The 21,035-nt window shown below is 41.4% G+C and overlaps 1 protein-coding gene across 2 annotated transcripts in view; it reads right to left on the reverse strand.

The window, feature by feature from the left end:
* vav3b (vav 3 guanine nucleotide exchange factor b) overlaps window positions 1–21,035 on the reverse strand; it is a 67,286-nt gene that overhangs the window by 33,301 nt on the left and 12,950 nt on the right. For both annotated transcript variants that reach the window (XM_029118846.2, XM_029118845.2), the window contains exons 3-10: window positions 14,202–14,260; window positions 13,384–13,449; window positions 11,539–11,656; window positions 11,209–11,301; window positions 10,651–10,719; window positions 10,036–10,139; window positions 9,801–9,900; window positions 9,032–9,127 (exon numbers count right to left, since the gene is read on the reverse strand). In XM_029118846.2, coding sequence (XP_028974679.2) covers window positions 9,032–9,127; window positions 9,801–9,900; window positions 10,036–10,139; window positions 10,651–10,719; window positions 11,209–11,301; window positions 11,539–11,656; window positions 13,384–13,449; window positions 14,202–14,260 — 705 coding nt within the window. The remainder of the gene's footprint in view (window positions 1–9,031; window positions 9,128–9,800; window positions 9,901–10,035; window positions 10,140–10,650; window positions 10,720–11,208; window positions 11,302–11,538; window positions 11,657–13,383; window positions 13,450–14,201; window positions 14,261–21,035) is intronic.

Here is a 21,035-nt window from a genome sequence, read left to right on the forward strand (position 1 = left end):
TTAGCCTAGATTTTCACCTCATGATGCTCCTCATTCAAAGAGTATAGTGTTTGGTTTGAGTCACAATATAACCAACAAGATCTCCCAGTCTGACTTCCATTATGGACACTGCTGCGTTCTGATGTTAACATTTAGGCAGTGTTGACAATTGCTTTAAAAAAAAAACTGACGATCCTCTGAGCCTGAGCTCACAGTTCATACCCCTCCATCAACCATGTGCAAATGGCCAAAGCCACCTGCATACTGTAGGTCACTAGATGTTTGTTCCCATCATAACATAAGAGACAACACATCCTGACCAGGTCATTTGAGGTCTGTCTCTGTCTCTCTCTCTCTCTCTCTCTCTCTCTCTAGATTGAGGATCTATAGGTACCTAGCTGCTGAGGAATATGCTTGTAATATTTGTTAATATACTAAATATTCTATCGTTTTGTGGAGATTTCGTGAACGCGTCGATCCCCTGGTAAAGAGAATGTGGGTAAAGGCCAAGAAATAGGATGAATAGACCAGACAAATCATTGCAGTTGATTGATTCTCGTGTGCAGTAAGAAACATATCGAATTGGCCCTCGTCCCAACCGGCCGCCTATTCCCTGTGTAGCGCTGTACAGTTGACAAGGGGCACCGCGGGGAATTGGGGGGGCCATTTGGGACAAGGCCTCGGCTATCAATGGCCTCATACTTGTCCCAGTGTTCAGACCCGGAGATGGCTGCGTCTACCACACCAGGCAGCTAACACACTTAACATGCAGTTCAACACGTTGGAGGCAGGCAGCTGCCGTGCCGAGACTCTAATCCGTTCAGTTCCTTTGAGATTAGAGCTTTTGTTCTTCCTTCTTTCACAGAGAGACTGCTGAAAGCTACACCTCTCCTCCCAGACAACAACAATAAAATCTAGCTGTGAGCGTCAATAGGCGGGGTCCCAAGGAGGCGCCCCGATAATGGCCCCGTATCAACGGTGGACTCATTTATTCACAGTTTGTTTCATGCTGACACTTTCGGGGGTACCGGCTGGATTCGGGAAGGAAGACCGCAAAAAGGGGTCTGAGAATGCAAAAAAGACTCCTTCCAAAATGCAGCGCTTGTTTTCTCAAAAGGCTGCTCTCACAATACCATTGATGCATTGCTTGTGGCTGAATGCGGGCCACAAATAATGACCTTTTTTTTTTAAATACATAAATATTGTGTTGTAAGAAGACTGAGCTGTGCTATAATTATAAATCATGTATTGTGTCATTGTGGAGTCACTTTTAATATAATATGTATCTTTTTTTTTTATCCAAACAGTTCCAGATTAATATGAATGCTACCATGATTAAAGATAATCCTTAGGAAATCATGAATAATGAGTGAGAAAATGCCTGGGCCCATTGAAAACCTTTAACAAATGTATATTTATTATGGAGCCAACAAGCGATTCAACATCCGTACAACCACGAGAGTGTATGTATTTAGTTGACATTAATTGTCTGATTCAAGCAAATAACAATATAACCTGTTTCCTCCTGTAAAAGCTGTAGCCATTCAAAGTGTTTTGTATTAGCTTTTGACCATATTACTGTGCACTAGTCATAGAACAAAACAAAGAACTCTGGGATCCAAAGTCGTTTCTAGGATTCAATAAAACATCTAGCCCAGACTCAACAGTAAGATGCATGGATTTGGTGCAGAGGGAGAAATGTGTTCGTTAGTAAAAATATTATAAAGCATTGCACACATTATCCAGAGAGGGTCCCATGTGGCTCAGAGCATGGCGCTTCCAATGCCACCATTGTGTGTTAGAATCCTCACAGGTGTCCAGTAAGAAAAAAACATGTGAAAATGTCTGCCAAACTAATGCAACCCGCTCTTTATGAGGGTGGCAAGTAAAGCACATGAATGCAAAAGACAAATGTATTCCATCACTGATTATTACCACCCAGCGCTCGATTAGACTTCAGAAGAAGCCAGGCAGACCTGCAACCACGACGCCTCAAGGTTGCACTCCATGAGGTCATCTCTGAGCAGGGCCATGGCTGTAGGCACACGCACCAACTGAAAGAACTGAGAAATGACAATACCACATCTTTTCACAAATTTGATATGCTCTCATTATATAGTATGGCCATTTAGAAAGATGTTTCTCGTTATCTGTCCTAGCCTACACCCTGTGTATGTGGTCATGTGCTTTCACTGGAATGTTTACGCGTTAAAATTAGACGTTTATTAATCAAATGCACCAAATAGCACAGCGTCCTTCGGTACCAAGATATTCTTGTGACATTGCACACAACATCTATGTAGCACAAATATAGCAATAATCTACATTGTAAACTAGCAACAATGTTAACTAGCAACAAGTTTTTAAATAATTGGATATTATAAATGTAATATGCCTATAAATGGTAATTACAAAATAATATTCTAATGCACACTGAATGTACATGAAAGGACATCAGTGTATCTGGAATGTTCATGTGTGATCAGTATGATCATAGATCAGTGTTGCTGGTTGGGGAGCCTTATGGCCTGAGGGAACAAACTTTCAGTCTTGAAGTGTGTGCCCTGATGCTCCGGTAACATCTACCAGACGGCAGCAGTGTGAACAGACCATAGCCTGGGTGGCTGTAGTCTTTGATGATGTTCTGTGCTTTCATCAGGCATTGTGTATGTCAGATGCCTTGCACGGAGGGAGGATGGCAGCCGATGACACGCTCCATAGACTTTACCACCCTCTGGAGGGACCTGCGATCCACAGCGGCGCAGCTGCGTACCAGACAGTAATGCAGCCTGAAAGAAGGCTTTCAATGGTGCACCTGTAGAAGCTGGTGAGAGTTTTTACAGACATGACAAACTTCTGAAGTCTCCTCAGGATGTATAGTCGCTTTTGGTCAATTTTCACTATCGAGTTCACTTGCCTGGACCAAGTGAGGTTCAGTTCCATGTGTGTGGGGGCAAGTCTCTGCCACTTGCTGAAGTCCACGATCATCTATTTAGTCTTGCAGATGGTGAGAGAGAGGTTGTTGTCCTGGCACCATGCAGCCAGGTTCTTTACCTCCTCTCTGTAGGTAGTCTCATTATTGTTGGAGGTGAGACCCAGGATGGTAATGAATTTAAGGATGATGTTGGAGCTGTGTGTGGCCTTTTTCTTTTTTCTTTTTCGTCCGTAGATCTTTAATAATAATAATAATAATAATAATAATAATAAATTGTGTTTTTATAGCGCTTTTCTTAGACTCAAAGTCACTTTACAATGCAGGTAGGTTATAAAAACAGAACAAAACAAAACAAACAAGACAAGACAAGATTAGACACACATGAGAAGGGAGGCTACGGAGAGGCAGAGGTGAAGAGATGGGTCTTGAGGTGGGACTGGAAGATGGTGAGGGACTCAGAGGTGGGGATCTCTTGGGGGAGGGAGTTCCAGAGCCTGGGAGCTGCCCTGGAGAAGGCTCTGTCCCCAAAACTGCAGAGGTTGGATTTATGGATGGAGAGGAGACCAGCTGAGGAGGATCTGAGGGACCGTGAGGGTTGGTACGGGGAGAGTAGGTCAGTGAGGTATGAGGGGGCCAGATGGAGGGCTTTATAGGTGAGAAGCAGGATTTTGTAGATGATCCGGTGGGAGATGTTTTAGGACTGGAGTGATGTGGTGCCAGGATTTGGAGTGGGTGATGAGTCGTGCTTCTGCGTTTTGGACCAGTTGGAGTCGGTTAATGTTGGTAGAGCTGATGCCGAGGAGAAGTGAGTTGCAGTAGTCCAGTCGGGAGGAGATGAAGGCGTGAATGAGTCTTTCAGCAGCGGGGGGTGTGAGAGAGGGTCTGATTTTGGCAATGTTGCGGAGGTGAAAGAAGGAGGTTTTACTGACTTGACGGATGTGAGGCTCAAGGGAGAGGGTAGAATCAAAGATAACGCCAAGGTTGCGGGCCTGGGGAGATGGGGAGACAATGGTGCCGTCCATGTTGAGAGTGGGCTTATTGGTTTTGCTGAGTGTGGATTTGGAGCCTATGAGGAGAAATTCTGTTTTGTCACTGGTGAGTTTGAGGAAGTTATGTTGCATCCAGGTTTTAATAGCTGACTGACAGGAGTTGATGTGGGAGAGGGGAGGATTGTGGGGGGATTTGGTGCTGAGGTAGATTTGGGTGTCATCGGCATAGCAGTGGAAGTCCAGGTTAAAGTGGCGAAGTGTCTGACCAAGAGGGAGGATGTAGATGATGGTAGTTGTTGAGGGAGTTGGGATCCAGACCAGGTTTTTTAAGGATTGGGGTGACAGCGGCAGTTTTGAAGGCCAAGGGGACAGTTCCAAGGGACAGTGAGGAGTTGAAGAGGTTAGTGATGTAGGGGCATAGGACGGGGAGGCAGGACTTCATGAGTGGAGTAGGGAGGGGGTCAAGGGAGCAGGTAGTGGGTTTGGAAGAGCTGATGAGTTTGGAGATTTCAGGAGGAGTGACCGGGTCAAACTGGGAGAGGAGGCAGTGAGGAGGAGGGTTCGAGAGGTCAGGAGAGATGGGGAGTGGAGGGTCCATGGTGGGTGCTGGAGTAGATACTGAGAGGTGAGATACAGGGGATAGAGTTTTGGGCCGGTGTGTGAATTGAAAGGGGTCTCAGGAAGGGTGGATCAGATGTGGGTTCTGACCAGCCACTCGAAGAACTTCATGATGGTGGAGGTCAGTGTTACAGGGCGGTAGTCGTTCAGGCAGGTGATGGAAGGATTCTTCGGTACAGGGACGATGGTGGTCTGTTTGAAGCAGGAGGGGACTTCAGACAGAGACAGGGAGAGGTTGAATATGGAGGTGGAAACCTCCTCTAGTTGGTCAGCCCACCCTGAGGACACGGCCTGGAATGCCATCTGGCCCTGGTGACTTCCGAGGGTTCACTCTTTTTAAACTGTCCTCAGGTCAGCCGTGTTTAGGGACAGAGTGTAGTCGTCCTGGTCCTCAGCAAACCTTCCAGAAGGAATGGTGTTGTTCATCTCAATTGTTTAGCTATAGTCTGAATACAGGACCAAAGGTCATGGCTTAATCTAACTATACGGACCCATGGGTGGATCAGCCTGTTATACGGTATGGTGTTAGGAAGCATAGAGTGAAATGTGTCCCAAGTTGATAAGGGATGACTATTCTATATATATGAAATGTGTCCCAAGTTGATACGGGATGACTATTTATTATATATGAAATGTGTCCCAAGTTGATAAGGGATGACTATTCTATATATATGAAATGTGTCCCAAGTTGATAAGGGATGACTATTTTATATATATGAAATGCGTCCCAAGTTGATAAGGGATGACTATTCTATATATATGAAATGTGTCCCAAGTTGATAAGGGATGACTATTCTATATATATGAAATGCGTCCCAAGTTGATAAGGGATGACTAGTCTATATATATGAAATGTGTCCCAAGTTGATAAGGGATGACTATTCTATATATATGAAATGTGTCCCAAGTTGATAAGGGATGACTATTCTATATATATGAAATGTGTCCCAAGTTGATTAGGGATGACTATTCTATATATATGAAATGTGTCCCAAGTTGATAAGGGATGACTATTCTATATATATGAAATGTGTCCCAAGTTGATTAGGGATGACTATTCTATATATATGAAATGTGTCCCAAGTTGATTAGGGATGACTATTCTATAGAACATGTCTTGTGATCCTTAGGTTAGTTATCCAACCCATGGAGGGTTTTGTTTTGAGGATTTATGACAAAGTGGGAAGCGGACACGGCCCCTTCTTGCTTTCTCGTCTGCATCTTAGCTCTCACAACCCCAAATCTCCGGAAAACAATTATCTTTGATACTTGTAATGCAATTGTATACTCTATTCACCTATTGAATTCATCTGTTAAGATTGATTTGTTGAATCATTGGAAAAAAACTATAAAATGTGTCAAAATCCAGTCCCACCTCAACATCTCTGAGTTTATATACGTCATTTTTATTGATGTGACATCCCCCTATTGTTACCACTGCATCATCAAACGACAACTACAGTACTAGAGTACTACACAGTAATGGGTGGAGAGATGAGTTGGTAGAGTACTACACAGTAATGGGTGGAGTGTTAAGTTGGTAGAGTACTACACAGTAATGGGTGGAGAGATGAGTTGGTAGAGTACTACACAGTAATGGGTGGAGAGTCGAGTTGGTAGAGTACTACACAGTAATGGGTGGAGAGATGAGTTGGTAGAGTACTACACAGTAATGGGTGGAGAGATGAGTTGGTAGAGTACTACACAGTAATGGGTGGAGAGATGAGTTGGTAGAGTACTACACAGTAATGGGTGGAGAGATGAGTTGGTAGAGTACTACACAGTAATGGGTGGAGAGATGAGTTGGTAGAGTACTACACAGTAATGGGTGGAGAGATGAGTTGGTAGAGTACTACACAGTAATGGGTGGAGAGATGAGTTGGTAGAGTACTACACAGTAATGGGTGGAGAGATGAGTTGGTAGAGTACTACACAGTAATGGGTGGAGAGATGAGTTGGTAGAGTACTACACAGTAATGGGTGGAGAGATGAGTTGGTAGAGTACTACACAGTAATGGGTGGAGAGATGAGTTGGTAGAGTACTACACAGTAATGGGTGGAGAGATGAGTTGGTAGAGTACTACACAGTAATGGGTGGAGAGATGAGTTGGTAGAGTACTATACAGTAATGGGTGGAGAGATGAGCTGGTAGAGTACTACACAGCAATGGGTGGAGAGATGAGTTGGTAGAGTACTACACAGTAATGGGTGGAGAGATGAGCTGGTAGAGTACTACACAGTAATGGGTGGAGAGATGAGCTGGTAGAGTACTACACAGTAATGGGTGGAGAGTTGAGTTGGTAGAGTACTACACAGTAATGGGTGGAGAGTTGAGTTGGTAGAGTACTACACAGTAATGGGTGGAGAGATGAGCTGGTAGAGTACTACACAGTAATGGTCTTTTCCAGTGAATTTACTGCTGTGTGCAGATCCCCTTATATAAAATCATTGACCACAAACATTGTTCCTGAGAAACTGAGATTAACAGGAAATTAACAGGAAAATGAACCAATTGTAAATTTGCACAATAACGACAAAACAATGCCTTTCATCGATTAGATACTATAAAATCATGGCCCACCATGGAAACAATACTGGCAACACTAAAAGCCATTTAACATTGCTCACTTTGACTTGCTACCAAGCTAACTAAACCACTTTAGGAAAGGACAAACACGTTTCTGTTATTAAACTTATTTCCCTCACCTCAACATCATTACCGCCAGGAAACATCAACATATCAGGAACTAATAACTTATTTGAACAGTTAACTTATCAGGTAGTATCGACATATCAGGAAGTATCAACATCTCAGGAAGTATCAGCATATAAGGCAGTGTCAGTATATAAATAGGTCTCCCTCTGGGTCTCAAGGTTATTTTCCAGGTCATATAGAGGTTAGATAAAATTATATCAGGAAGTATCAGCAGACGTATCTCAAAACCTATCGCTTACTGTCTCTGCCATGAAAGACATTTTTAACCTGCATTAGTCCATGTTAAGTATCGCTCAGGGCAGCTATCTTGGCCCACAGTGTATCTCTTCAAATGACTCAACTACCTCAGCTACAATCCAGAAAAAACTACAGTAGCGAAGCTACAACTGCCTTAAAACAAAGCACCACACGCTGCCCTTAACATCACACACAGAAATGGCAAAACATCTCTTCTTAACACTGTAATAACTATTAGAGCTATTAAATTGTGGTGAGAACAACATGATATATTATAATGGGTTATTAACACTATTACAATGGTGAAACATAGTTGAGATATTTCAGTAGACTACTTGCACTATTAGAATGGTAAAAAGCTGTTTAGACATTTCAGTAGACTTTTAACACTATTTGACCCAGTAGACCTGTGATGAAAACTATTGTTGAGATATCCCTGTAAGCTTTTAACGCTATTAGCACTATGATAACAGCTGTATTTCAGACATTACAGAGTAAACTATTAACATCATAATAACAGTTCAGAAAACTTTGAGACAATGAGATTAGACCAGGACTTGCCACTCCTCTCTCCTGACAGTGGGGGAGATTAAGTAAAGAGAGAAAAGACATGGAGTCTGTCGCCCCCCAGTGAACACTGACATTGTATTTTTCTCAAATATAACAACCAAAAAGTCACAAAATAAGTGATTGCCTCAAATGCAAAAGGAAAGAAAGAAAAGTATTCCACAGATTAACTTTTAACAACATAATCCTATTAATTGAAATGCATTCCAGGTGACTAGCTCATGAAGTAGGTTGAGAGAATGCAAAGAGTGTGAAAACAGTCATCAAGGCAAGTGGTGGCTACTTTGAATAATCGAAATGTAAATGTATTTGGATTTGTTTAAAAATGTTTACTACACGATTCCATGAGATATTTCATAGTTTTCATATCTTCACTATTATTCTACAGTGTGGGGAATTTTTTTTTAAATGTAAAGAAATAAAAGAAATACCTTTGAAAGAGTAGGTGTGTCCCAACTTTTGCCTGGTCCTGTATAATAATTGGTAACCGGCACAGGTTTTTTCCATTTTGTAACTTTTAGCATTTATTTTCACTCATGCTTTGGATTTTCCATGTCTCCCATCCAGTCCTTATTCCGTTTTTTTTTTTTCTTTTGCAAACATACACATCTTGTTTAACTCTGTGGCCACAACAGATGGGTTCAGATTGTGTGTGTTATGATCTCTGTACACAGTGTAGTACCTGTTGTAGGAGACTAAAGAACACAAGCCAACCAGAAGACAGTAGTTTACCTGAGTAACATTAGCCTGCCAGAAGCCAGTAGCCTACCAGAGTAACAGTACCCTACCAGAAGACAGCAGTCCACCTGAGTAACTGTACCATACCAGAAGACAGCAGTCCACCTGAGTAACAGTACCCTACAAGAAGACAGCAGCCCACCTGAGTAACAGTACCCTACCAGTAGACAGGTGCCTACCAGAAGACAGTAGCCTACCTGAAGACAGTAGCCTACCAGAAGACAGTAGCCTACCTGAGTAACAGTAGCCTACCTGAAGAAGCAGATGGTACTTAAGGACTCTTTGCATGGGAACCACCAGTAGATCCCTCAGTGTGAACTTCCCATTGTTGGCTCTCTTAGAACATTCCTGGAGACAATTACGACATTGGTTACTGCAACAACATCTTGTGTCTTATCAAACCATTTTTAAATTCAACATATTAAGTTCACAAAAATAAAATGAGTTCTGTGATGTTGAATATCCGTAACAGATTGTGTGCAGGCCAAACTTTTTCCAATTTATTTTCCACAAGTAGAGTTGTCTTCTGTAATAAAGCTAATCGACTACCTTGTGCCCAAGACAGTTAGCTGCTAAAGGGTGAGCTAATTGCTGGTGGAAAGGTGCAGCAAGCTCCTCAAAGGCAACAAGAAGGGCAGTTATCTTGGCCATTGGCAGTCATACAGTACCTTCTCTGGGGTGTCCATAAGTTCATAAAATTGCCAAAATAGGTTGAACCTATTCTATATATTATTTAGGAAAAGTGCAAGGCTATATTTTCAGGCCAAAACTGTACAAGACTAAAGTCAGATTTTACAAGCATACATTCTTCAACCACAAAGCCAAATGAAAATCAACTTAATGTAAGGTTAGGGATAAGTATGACAAACAGTATGGTTATGGTTACATTTTGCCATAGTTTTACATTTCACATTTTAAAAAGAAGCAGAAATATGCTTGGTTTTTGATTGCGGCTATAGAAGTCCGTGATGACTGCAACATTTGGTCAACTTCAGCCAAATGTGTCTTAAATGTGTCTTACCTTGAGCTTCAGTCCAACATCCTCTTTCTCCTTGCTGATAGAATCCAACACTGCTATGGACCTCTCAACGTGGCTGCAGTAGACTCCATAAATGAGTAACCTATCGTTAAACAGGAAAACACAGACATGATGGAACTGTATCAGCCGGTCCAGTCTCAGGTTCCGATCCAAATTCTCCTGACTATTAAGAAAATTTCAGGTCTATGTACATGATATTACAGTAGGTGTGGCCAACCTTTCCTTGTAGGAAATGAAGATCTGGTAGAGGTTTAAGGCGTTCTTGTTGACGATTGATTCATGCACCTCCACCATCAGACACTTATGGACCTTCACCAGCTCCTAAAACCAGACAGACGCGTGGAAAGATCAGTGATGCATTTTGATCCTTGTTGATTGACAGGGGATGCTGTGTTGAACCCACTGGGTTGCAATTTTAGTTGAAAAATTAAAATGTTTGGAAGAAACGCCTCCAACTGTTTATTTTATTAGCCACTTATAGGCATAATTTTACATGATATTAACTAATCCTAAGAACAAACAGTTTCATTCAGTTAGAGGCAACTAAACCAAAGTGTTTTACATGTAATGCTTACAGCATAAATGGATCATTGTGCAGTGCCTAATCTGAGGTGGGAAGAAGATTCGCTGTAAACATTCACTGTAAACACTATGAACAATGTTTCGGCTTTGTATTGTTTACTATTTGCGCTACCGATCTGCTTCATTCGCAATGATTTGTTCCTCTCGCTGAGTCAAGCTGCCAGAACAGCTGAAGATACATGCTGGGCCCACCCTGTAAATGCGCCCGGCGAGGATTTGGGTGCATCGATGAGGGTTCAGCTGTACTTACAGGGATGTTTGTGAAAACGTCATCGATCTCTGCCGCAGACAAGAATTTCTTCAGTGGAATAAGGAAGTACTGTGAAAAGAAGTTGCCACATTTATTTGACGCTCCAGATTAACCGGATCACAGCTGGGGCCGTGTCATGACACGCCACTGCAAACCACACCCCTGAACCTCAACAGTCTCAGTCTGTTATACCCCGGGTGGTTTGAATCCTGAGAGCTGATTGGCTGATTCCCATGGTATATGAGACTGTGAAATACTTAGTCCAGTGAAATGGTTAGTACAGTGAAATGGTTAGTACAGTGAAATGGTTAGTACTGTGAAATGGTCAGTGCAATTAAATGGTTAATAGAGTGAAATGGTTAATACGGTAAAATGGTCAGTACAATGAAATGGTTAATACGGTAAAATGGTCAGTACAATGAAATGGTTAATACGGTAAAATGGTCAGTATAATGAAATGGTTAATACAGTAAAATGGTCAGTACAATGAAATGGTTAATACAGTAAAATGGTCAGTACAATGAAATGGTTAATACAGTGAAGTGGTGTGGCTGGCACCTTCTCTATTGATTCCAGGGTCTCAGTGTATCTTTCCTCTGTCTGTTTGATTTCAGACAGACAACAGCTTCTCACACTCTGCTCAGCTTGCTTCTGTGAGGAATTTAATAAAGTACATGTAGTATGAGTTAGTTAATAATAGTACTAACAGATTTTTCATGTTAATGTTCAGGAAATATTTAGTCAAAACCTCTTTGAGTCACAAACACATAAAATTGATGTCTTGAAATACATTTTAGTAATAGTGTTTTGTGTGTGTGTGTGTGTGTGTGTCTAGCGTGTGTGTGTGTGTCTAGTGTGTGTGTGTGTGTGTGTGTTTGGTGTGTGTACCAGAGTAGGGTGTGGTTCTGTCCTCATCAGATCTTCATAGATCTCTCCTCCATCATCGCTGATGTCAATCCCATACACTGAAGAATACAGATCCTCATCATCCTCTGAGCCGTTCTCACTGAAACACACACACACACGTTTACTGTCAAAGAAAGGAGCGGCAATTAGGTTCCATATAAAAGTGGAAAATATTTTCCCTAACCCATTGCGTTCCACAGGATGGCGCTGTTTCACTAGATATATACACGTTAGTCTCAGTCTGCTAATCTGGAGTCAGTTCACATTTTAGTAATTTAGCAGATGCACTTGTCCAGATAAATTTACAATCAGAGATGACTGTATATTTGTTCTCTATATTTAATATACATATTTAAACAACTTTTTGGCATTCTGTTTCACTTGCCCGAATGCAGTCAAATGCATTTTGTTTAGTGTTTGTTATTTTTAAATATCAAGAGTCCTTAAATTTGGTCTGGTTTTAGGGAGGAGCTAATTCAAATAATTCATATTGTCTAGTTTTTCATTCACATTTGCATTTTGGTAATTTAGTTTCCAGTGGAAGCAATAGACGAACAACCACAGATCACAAGTAAAAAAAGTTACAAATAAAATAAATTACATTGACAATTACTTAGAATGTTGTTAGTAGAAGGGCATGCTTGTGAATGCTTTCTTTATGAATCTTTTGAGCTTACCTTCAACACCAGCATTTCTAGCGGCATGCTAAACTAATTCAGTCACACGCGACCAAGCCAATATCAAATCTTATCACTAATCATATCAATACCCTCAAAAAACATCTCTCTTTCATATTCTATCTTTCTCTCACACACTCTTCCTCTCTCACTATTCAGTCTCTCTTGACCTGTATTCCTTTATCATCATCTTCCTTTCACTCTCACTTTCTCACTCTCTCTCTGACTGTCACACTCTTTCTCACTCTCACTCTGTCACACTCTTTCTAACTCTCACTCAGACTGTCACACTCTTTCTCACTCTCACTCTGACTGTCACACTCTTTCTCACTCTCACTCTGTCACACTCTTTCTAACTCTCACTCAGACTGTCACACACTTTCTCACTCTCACTCTGACTGTCACACTCTTTCTCACTCTCACTCTGTCACACTCTTTCTAACTCTCACTCTGACTGTCACACTCTTTCTCACTCTCACTCTGACTGTCACACTCTTTCTCACTCTCACTCTGACTGTCACACTCTTTCTAACTCTCACTCTGACTGTCACACTCTTTCTCACTCTCACTCTGACTGTCACACTCTTTCTCACTCTCACTCCATCTCCTCATCTATGTCTATGTTAATCCTGTGTGGGTGGGGTACACACTAAACAGTTAACAGAGTAGATGACAGAATTACTCCTACTCTCCTTCCTGCTTCCCTCGACCATGGTGGCCACATGCGCGCGTGTGTGTGTGTGTGTGTGTGTGTGTGCATGTTGTTTCACTAGATAAATGTTTTTCCCCTCACTGTAAGATGCAGTTAAGGGAGACATTGTCCTTGTCCCCATTTTGGCTTAAGCGTTTGTTTGAGGATATGAATTCATTTTGGGGGTTAGGGTTCGAATTAGGGTTAGGCATTTGGTCTAGGACTAGGTGTTGAAGATGTTTTAGGTTCAGGGCAGGATTTGGGGCTACGCTTAGCATTAGACTAGGGTAAAAATAAAGTAGGAGCTCAAAGAAGATGCTTTGGAATAGAATGTGCTAAAATGTGCTCTGTCAAACAGATTCCACTACTCAATTAGTAGTATTTCAGTGATGGTTGCTTCAAAATATATTAAATGTGAAGTGAAATTCAGACAGAGGGATTGTTTATCTGCATACTTACTCCATTAGGTCCTCCAAATGATTGTAAATGTCCTCATCTTTCAAGCTCTCCTCTGTTGGAAATGGCCTGTCAATGAAGAAAAGTATGACAGAAATGAGACCTAATCAATTTAATGTCTTGTTCAACTCTTAATTCAACATGGCTAAATTGCCACAGACTAGTCTAACAAAGAACATTCCTCTCTACATTTGGCATTGGTTGAGATAGGATAGAGTGATATACTGGTGAAAGTGAGATAAAAAATTGTGATTGAGTTACGGGAGAGAGTGAGAAACATTGTTATATGTTATAATGAGATATAGACGAGAGGATAATACAGGTGAGAGAGATATGGGACAGACTGACACATGGGAGCGAGTAAGAAATGTGATGTAGTGAGATATAGGACAGAGTGAGAACCAGGATCAGGTGAGATATGGGAGAGACAGAGATATCGGAGGGTGAGAAACAGGATCTGGTGAGATATAGGAGAGAGTGAGAAATTGGATCTGGTAAGATATAGAAGAGTGAGATATCAGAGGGTGAGAAACATGATCTGGTAAGATGTAGGAGATAGTGAGAAACAGGATCTGGTGAGATATAGGAGAGAGTGAGAAACAGGATCTGGTGAGATATAGGAGACAGTGAGATATCAGAGGGGTGAGAAACAGGATCTGGTAAGATGTAGGAGAGAGTGAGAAACAGGATCTGGTGAGATATAGGAGAGAGTGAGAAACAGGATCTGGTGAGATATCGGAGGGTGAGAAACAGGATCTGGTAAGATGTAGGAGACAGTGAGAAACAGGATTAAGTTAGGTACATGAATGAGCGAGACGTACTTGATTCCAGACTGTTGTGCAATCATGGAGTAGGATAACTTGGACAGAGTGTCCATTACCTGGGGAGAGACAAGGCAATATCTAAGTGATACGTTATCACCAGGTACAAATGTGTAGTATTTATTGGTTCTGGGGGACCAAAAACAAACAACAGCCCTGATGCGTGTCTTATTAAAATTAGGATGAATATTGATTATACTTAAGAGACAGTAAAGAACTTGGCTAATAACTGGTGGGCAGGTCATTTGTTTAGAAAGGCGAGCAAGTGACTGGACAATAGTGATTTTCAATCTTGTGGTCAAGCAAGCTTTTAAAATAAAGGGATTTCAATGAAATGTAGCGAATAACACAAAATGGAGGGATGACCTGACGTTCTCCTTTAGAATTCTCTGATTCTAAGCAGAATTCCCTGAATGACTGTGGTTTGATCAGGGCCTGAGGGAGCCCAGAATCCTCCACACAACACAGCATCACTTCAACCAGTGACACGCGCTCAGGAAGGGGGAATGCAGTGTTTTCCAGAGATGCTGTTCAAACACTACCCAGGTTTGCTAATACACACCTGGAAGCTCGTGTCACGACTCTTCAAGACTCCTGGATGAATCTTCTCCACACAAAAGATTTTTGGAGATTTTTGGATGGCAAGGCTTAGCGTCTAAAGATATTAACTGAAAATGTTCACAATGGATGCTTGGGACTCCCGGAGACGTAGCTGCTTGAAGCAAACAATCCGTCAGAGAACCCGTCATACCATGGCGTGCCTTCAAGGCGATGCCCACGGCTGGTCACAGGTCCCTGTACAACCCACTGAGCTTGGAAGAGGCCTTGACTAAAGGTTACATGGGATGACGTATTTTTTCATATTGTTGTGCCATTTCTTTCCTCACTAAAATGTTGGATGAGACCAAACTGTGGGATTGGTACCGTTGCACAGCAGCTTGTCTGAAGTCTTGCCACGGGCTGTCAACTGGAGCGAGGGCTGAGCGAGGCTTCGGCCGGGTCATTCTAGGACACTCTGTTTCCGTCCCCACAACAGGATGCTGCCATCTCTATTATTCTAAGCAGGCTTGGCTTGGTGTCACATACGGCGTTTTTGAATCTCAGCCAGTCAAGCTACATTTCAGTCTCGTCCAACCAGAGAACCGATGCCAAATCTCTGCCGTGCCGTCAGCATGCCTCGCGGCAAAGTCCAGAATGGGATTTAATGTGAGAGATTCTCAGCGATGGCTCATTCTGCACCAGTCTTCCAAACGATTGGCGTCAGCAATCACTTATAAAAATATGTTTGACTGATTTGATTGAAACGGTACAACAGCACTTCTGCCGTGCAAAGCCTGGGCGTCGTCATGACGACTAGCAGACAGGTTCTCAGGTCTGTAAGAGAGGTTACTATTCACATGTGCTGCTATTAATATTACTTTCCCCCCCTACATGTATTATAGCAGGTATATGCTTATGGAACTGCATGTTTACAGTGTTTACGATATTTAGTGACTACATTCAACAATATGTTCAACCCTTTCAAACATTTCATTCCCCATTGCTTTTAGATATTTTTATTTTACCTAGTTTTCAGGAAGGTGTCTATTCTGAAAATAGACTTCTTAGCGTTGAGCTTGTGCATAAAAGCAGCTGTACTGTCACAGATCTCTGTTAGTTTCCTGTATAAGTGTCTGCTGTGGTTTTCCCTCTACCCCGGTGTCTGTTTCTTTAAATATCTCATCTTTAAACAGGCAATCTGTAATTGGTATGGACAAATATTTTATGTATCTACACCCACTGATTCCTGAAGAATATAATCTATGCATTTGTATTATGAGCGTGGTTCAACTGTTGTCCCCCATTAACACCTGAAATATCAGCATCTTTAAATTTGGCTGCAAAAATAAAGGTTAAAAAAATATATTGGAAACAACAGCTTAAAAACAATGTTAAAACAATCATTTTCATATCAAATTGTCAGCCCTTGCAATCATAGCATTGAGAGTTTTAAAAAAGATCCAGCCCCAAATAAACAAATGTCAGAGTAACACAGATGTTCAAAATGCAGATTGCCCCTTTACATGCATCCTCTTTTTGATTGCAATCTTAAATGTTTGCAGGCCATATTTTCAACCCTCTGTGATACAAACAATAAAATACCATATATCGTGCTACAATAACAACAATAAGTCACATTTCCTGTTGTGGCAGGATTTCTTTTTGCTGTAGCGAACTGGCTAAAATGAAGATCCTATATGTGGTTACATCTGTGTACCCATTTACAGAGACAGAGATATGGATAGAGAGAGACAGGGGGGAGACAGTGACAAAGAGTAAGGAAAGAGGGGGAGACAAAGAGAGGAGAGAGGGGGAGACAAAGAGAGGAGAGAGGGGGAGACAAAGAGAGGAGAGAGAAACAAGATTAGAGGTAGATCAAGGACGATATTTCTTCATGAAAAGATCTACACAACCTACTTAATTTCTTCATGACAAGATCTACACAACCTACTTAATTTCTTCATGACAAGATCTACAAACAACATTGTGGTGTGTCTACATCCCGTGGTTTGGTTTTCGTAAAGCTGTCCTCTAGATTTTACACAGACTTTGATCCTCAAATATCTATGTTCCAAACTTGCCAGTCAGTGTCTGTGACCATAACATGACAGTGGCGATAACAGGTCATACCATAACATGACAGTAAAATCACAATACTTGACAAAACAACATTGCATCAATGCTACATTACTGTCCTGGATGGGTCAACTCGACGAACACAGCAAAAGAAATACAAAATGTTTTGGTCATATACTAAAAATAACATTTTCTATAATAAGTCAGCTTCCATTCCAAATATACAAGGAGCTAAACCCAGGCAAAAAGATAATGGGAAACCAGGAAGACTTTCATTTGAACAGGATTGGTATGTTGGCGTATTTTGTGACATCTGAGTCCACACTATCAGCGAGACATGCATTTCTATATTTTTTTAAGCTTATCATTAGATATCGGTTGTTCCTGAGGGTCTTAGTGCTGACTAAAAATGGGTTTAGAAAATCTGAGGCCCTGTTGGTATTTCGCTGCCATAACCAAATTCACTGAGCTTAAGCACTTCTCATCAAAACGAATGTACATAATATACAGTCTGCTGCACAAAGAGTTACGAAATGTGTTCAGGAAAATACTAAAGTGGAAAATGTTCTGTGCAACTATTTAACCCAAGAAAGTATTCCATTTGATCCCTTTTCAAGATACCAAGAAGTGAAACCAGGCTAAGGGTTGGGGTTACAGTAAGAAGGCAATGTGCTGCATGTGGTGACATATGTTATACGCACATACTATCATTCATCTCTAGATAAGAATAAATCTTCTCAAAGAAAAACTAAACCAGAGTGGTGTCCAAGCCGTTAAATCACACACACACACATACAGTCATGTGTATAATCACACAGACAACTTGTCTCACAGGAAAGATAACAATTCACGCACCCACCGCCTGCCAAAAACTAAAAGCAACTGTAAAAATAATTTTCAATCAACCACGCACCCCTACCAAACTGCTCAGAGGGCATTCCAATGTCACGTGTTGCTGACCAAATACAGAGGGTGAGTTTCAGAGAGTGACAACGAGATCAATAAATCCGTTGACTCCAGGAAACACTTTTAACTTGCCTGCTGCATTTCGTTGTTCATTTTAAAATAGTAAAACATGCATGTTCAAATTCAAAAAAACATATCCATCTTGTCATTCTACAAAAATGTGTCGGCTATGATAGCCTTCCTGCTGTACTGACGATAGCCTTCTTCTCATACCAGGGTGTGTTTAAGCTGTGATAGCACTTTTCCTCTACAAATGTCAATGTTTCAGTAAAGAAAAACCTTCATCCACTGCTGATGTACTTTTTTCAGCTGTGGTAGTTTTCTTCAGGTATTGATGTTATTTTGTTTCTGCTGTTGTAGCCTTCATCCTGTACTGATGTCAGTGTTTCAGCTGTTACAGCCTTCATCCTGTACTGATGTCAGTGTTTCAGCTGTTATAGCCTTCATCCTGTACTGATGTCAGTGTTTCAGCTGTTACAGCCTTCATCCTGTACTGATGTCAGTGTTTCAGCTGTTATAGCCTTCATCCTGTACTGATGTCAGTGTTTCAGCTGTTATAGCCTTCATCCTGTACTGATGTCAGTGTTTCAGCTGTTATAGCCTTCATCCTGTACTGATGTCAGTGTTTCAGCTGTTATAGCCTTCATCCTGTACTGATGTCAGTGTTTCAGCTGTTATAGCCTTCATCCTGTACTGATGTCAGTGTTTCAGCTGTTATAGCCTTCATCCTGTACTGATGTCAGTGTTTCAGCTGTTATAGCCCTTATCCTGTACTGATGTCAGTGTTTCAGCTGTTATAGCCTTCATCCTGTACTGATGTCAGTGTTTCAGCTGTTATAGCCTTCATCCTATACTGATGTCAGTGTTTCAGCTGTTATAGCCTTCATCCTGTATTGATGTCAGTGTTTCAGCTGTTATAGCCTTCATCCTGTACTGATGTCAGTGTTTCAGCTGTTATAGCCTTCATCCTGTACTGATGTCAGTGTTTCAGCTGTTATAGCCTTCATCCTGTACTGATGTCAGTGTTTCAGATGTTATAGCCTTCATCCTGTCCTGATGTCATTGTTTCCGCTGTTATAGCCTTCATCCTGTACTTTGTTAATGTTTCAGCAATGGTAGCCCTCATCTTCTACTTTCAGTATCTTAATATTCTACATATGTTAGCTTTCTTTCTGTACTCATGTTAACGTTTCAGGTATAATAATATTCTTCCTGTACAAATTGTTATGTGACTGTGACAAGCTGTGATAGCCAACTTTCTGTACTAATGTTAATTAATGTTTCAGCAATGCTAACCTGTGTCCTCTACTAACGTTAATGTTCTACCTATGTAAGCCTTCTTCCTCTGCTAATGTTAGTGTTTGAGCTGCAATAGCCATCGTCCTGTAGTGATTCCAACGTTTCAGCTGTGACAGCTTCACAGGGAATACGGAGTTCATTGTAGGAGTTTGGGAGTAGTTAGCGTAGGTCAAAAACGATTACTCACTGCTTGCAATGAATGGAAACATATGGCTTGTCACTTTCCTCAGCTTGTCACTCACTAAAGTATAGTCATGGTGTGGAAAACTCCCTACAAATAAAGACTCCCGTGCAGTACCTGAGTCACCTGATTTAACACTGCACAGGCGTTCATTCATCAGTGCCAAATGTCACGGTGATAATGTCTAATGACTGCCAAAGTGTTTCTAAAATACCTGTGATCCAACGTTGTTTAATAATGCAGATACAATTATTGTTTTCCAGCTATTTTCGAATATTTCCCATTATACCAGCCAGTTAAAAAACAACTTGGAATGAACCTGGTTTGAAGAACTTCCGAGTTTGCATCATCTTTCTGACAGAAGATCTTAGCTTGGGTACAGCCAGTCCTTCACACGGCAAAAGCATAACCCTTGGTGTGTTGTGCAATTTGAGCTTGACTTGGAGATTTACTGCGAGGGTGTAAAGGTAAGTGAATTACGTGAGGGAAGATGACTTCTCACGTTCGCTTGGACACTCGTAATAAATTAGAAATACAATCTAGGGAAATTAGAAAGATATTCATGACATAAAACATTACAGAAATGAATCTCAGTCAAGAGGACAGTGACTGGATATGCAGATGCCTGCAGCCTGTGGCCACACACACACACACACACACACACATATGCAGACACTCGAATAGTGGCCTAAAGCCCAGTCTGGGCAGTCAATTCGGCCACACCGGATTACAGTATAGTCAGTCTGGGATTAAACATGTTCTCCTTACTTATGTTTCCAGAACATTCTCAAGACATCATTCCCATTTCTTAAATAGAACATACAATATTTAATAATTGTAATGACAATATGCTGGATTGAAGTTTAAACCAGTGGGTTCAAGAAGGAATTAGGGATATACTGATGTATGGATATAAAGGCAGCTGCGATGTGGCAGTGTAGCCTTGTGGTCAGCACATTGGGCCAGTATGCAAAAGGTTGCTGGTTTGGACCCTGGTTGCAACCAGGAACGAAACACTGTTCTTCTGTGGCAAATGAGAATGTGTTTGTGCCTGGGGAAATAATGACTAAAAACCTACTGCTGGGGAAAAGTCACAAGCCTTTGTAAAAGGGGACTGTCCCACTGATCCTGGCTGCATGATGTCTAAGACACGTTTGAATGGCAAGGCACAAAAGATGGTCTTGGCGGAAAGTTTTTCCCTGACTGATATCACCATGTAACACATTTTATTCATTTTTTTCCTAGGTAGTGAGTGTTATTTCCTAATTGCTTATGCCTCAAAAGTACCGAAAATGGCTATTAGATTTCAGTCCTGGCCACAAAAGCAAAGTTTGTGGGGAATAATAGCAATTTTCGACACTTTTTTGACAGGGTACAATGGCGGACTCAAATGCACAACTCAGAGGGGTGTCACAAGTAACAGTCTTTATTGTTCCAAGAACAAAATGCAGGCAGAGTTACAAACACGGCAGGCAAAAAATCGTAGTCGAGAACCGAAGCAAGAGGTCTAGTAACACGGGACAACAAACACTGGAGGAAACCGCTGGAGAGAGTGACATAAGTACAACTACAATCTGGCACTGGGAAGTGGGACTGGTGAGTATTTATGAATGGGGAAGCTGAAAACAAACAGGTGAAACACATTAGGGGCGGGGACAGTAATCAAACAGGCGGGAAAGCAAACGATGGGAGGAAGACGAGTGACCTGGGATAAGAGCGACTAATGATGTCAAAATAAAACAGGAAGTGCAGATGAACAAAACAACACACAA

Source organism: Esox lucius, chromosome 3 (genome assembly GCF_011004845.1).
Source record: "Esox lucius isolate fEsoLuc1 chromosome 3, fEsoLuc1.pri, whole genome shotgun sequence".
Classification (NCBI taxonomy): domain Eukaryota; kingdom Metazoa; phylum Chordata; class Actinopteri; order Esociformes; family Esocidae; genus Esox; species Esox lucius.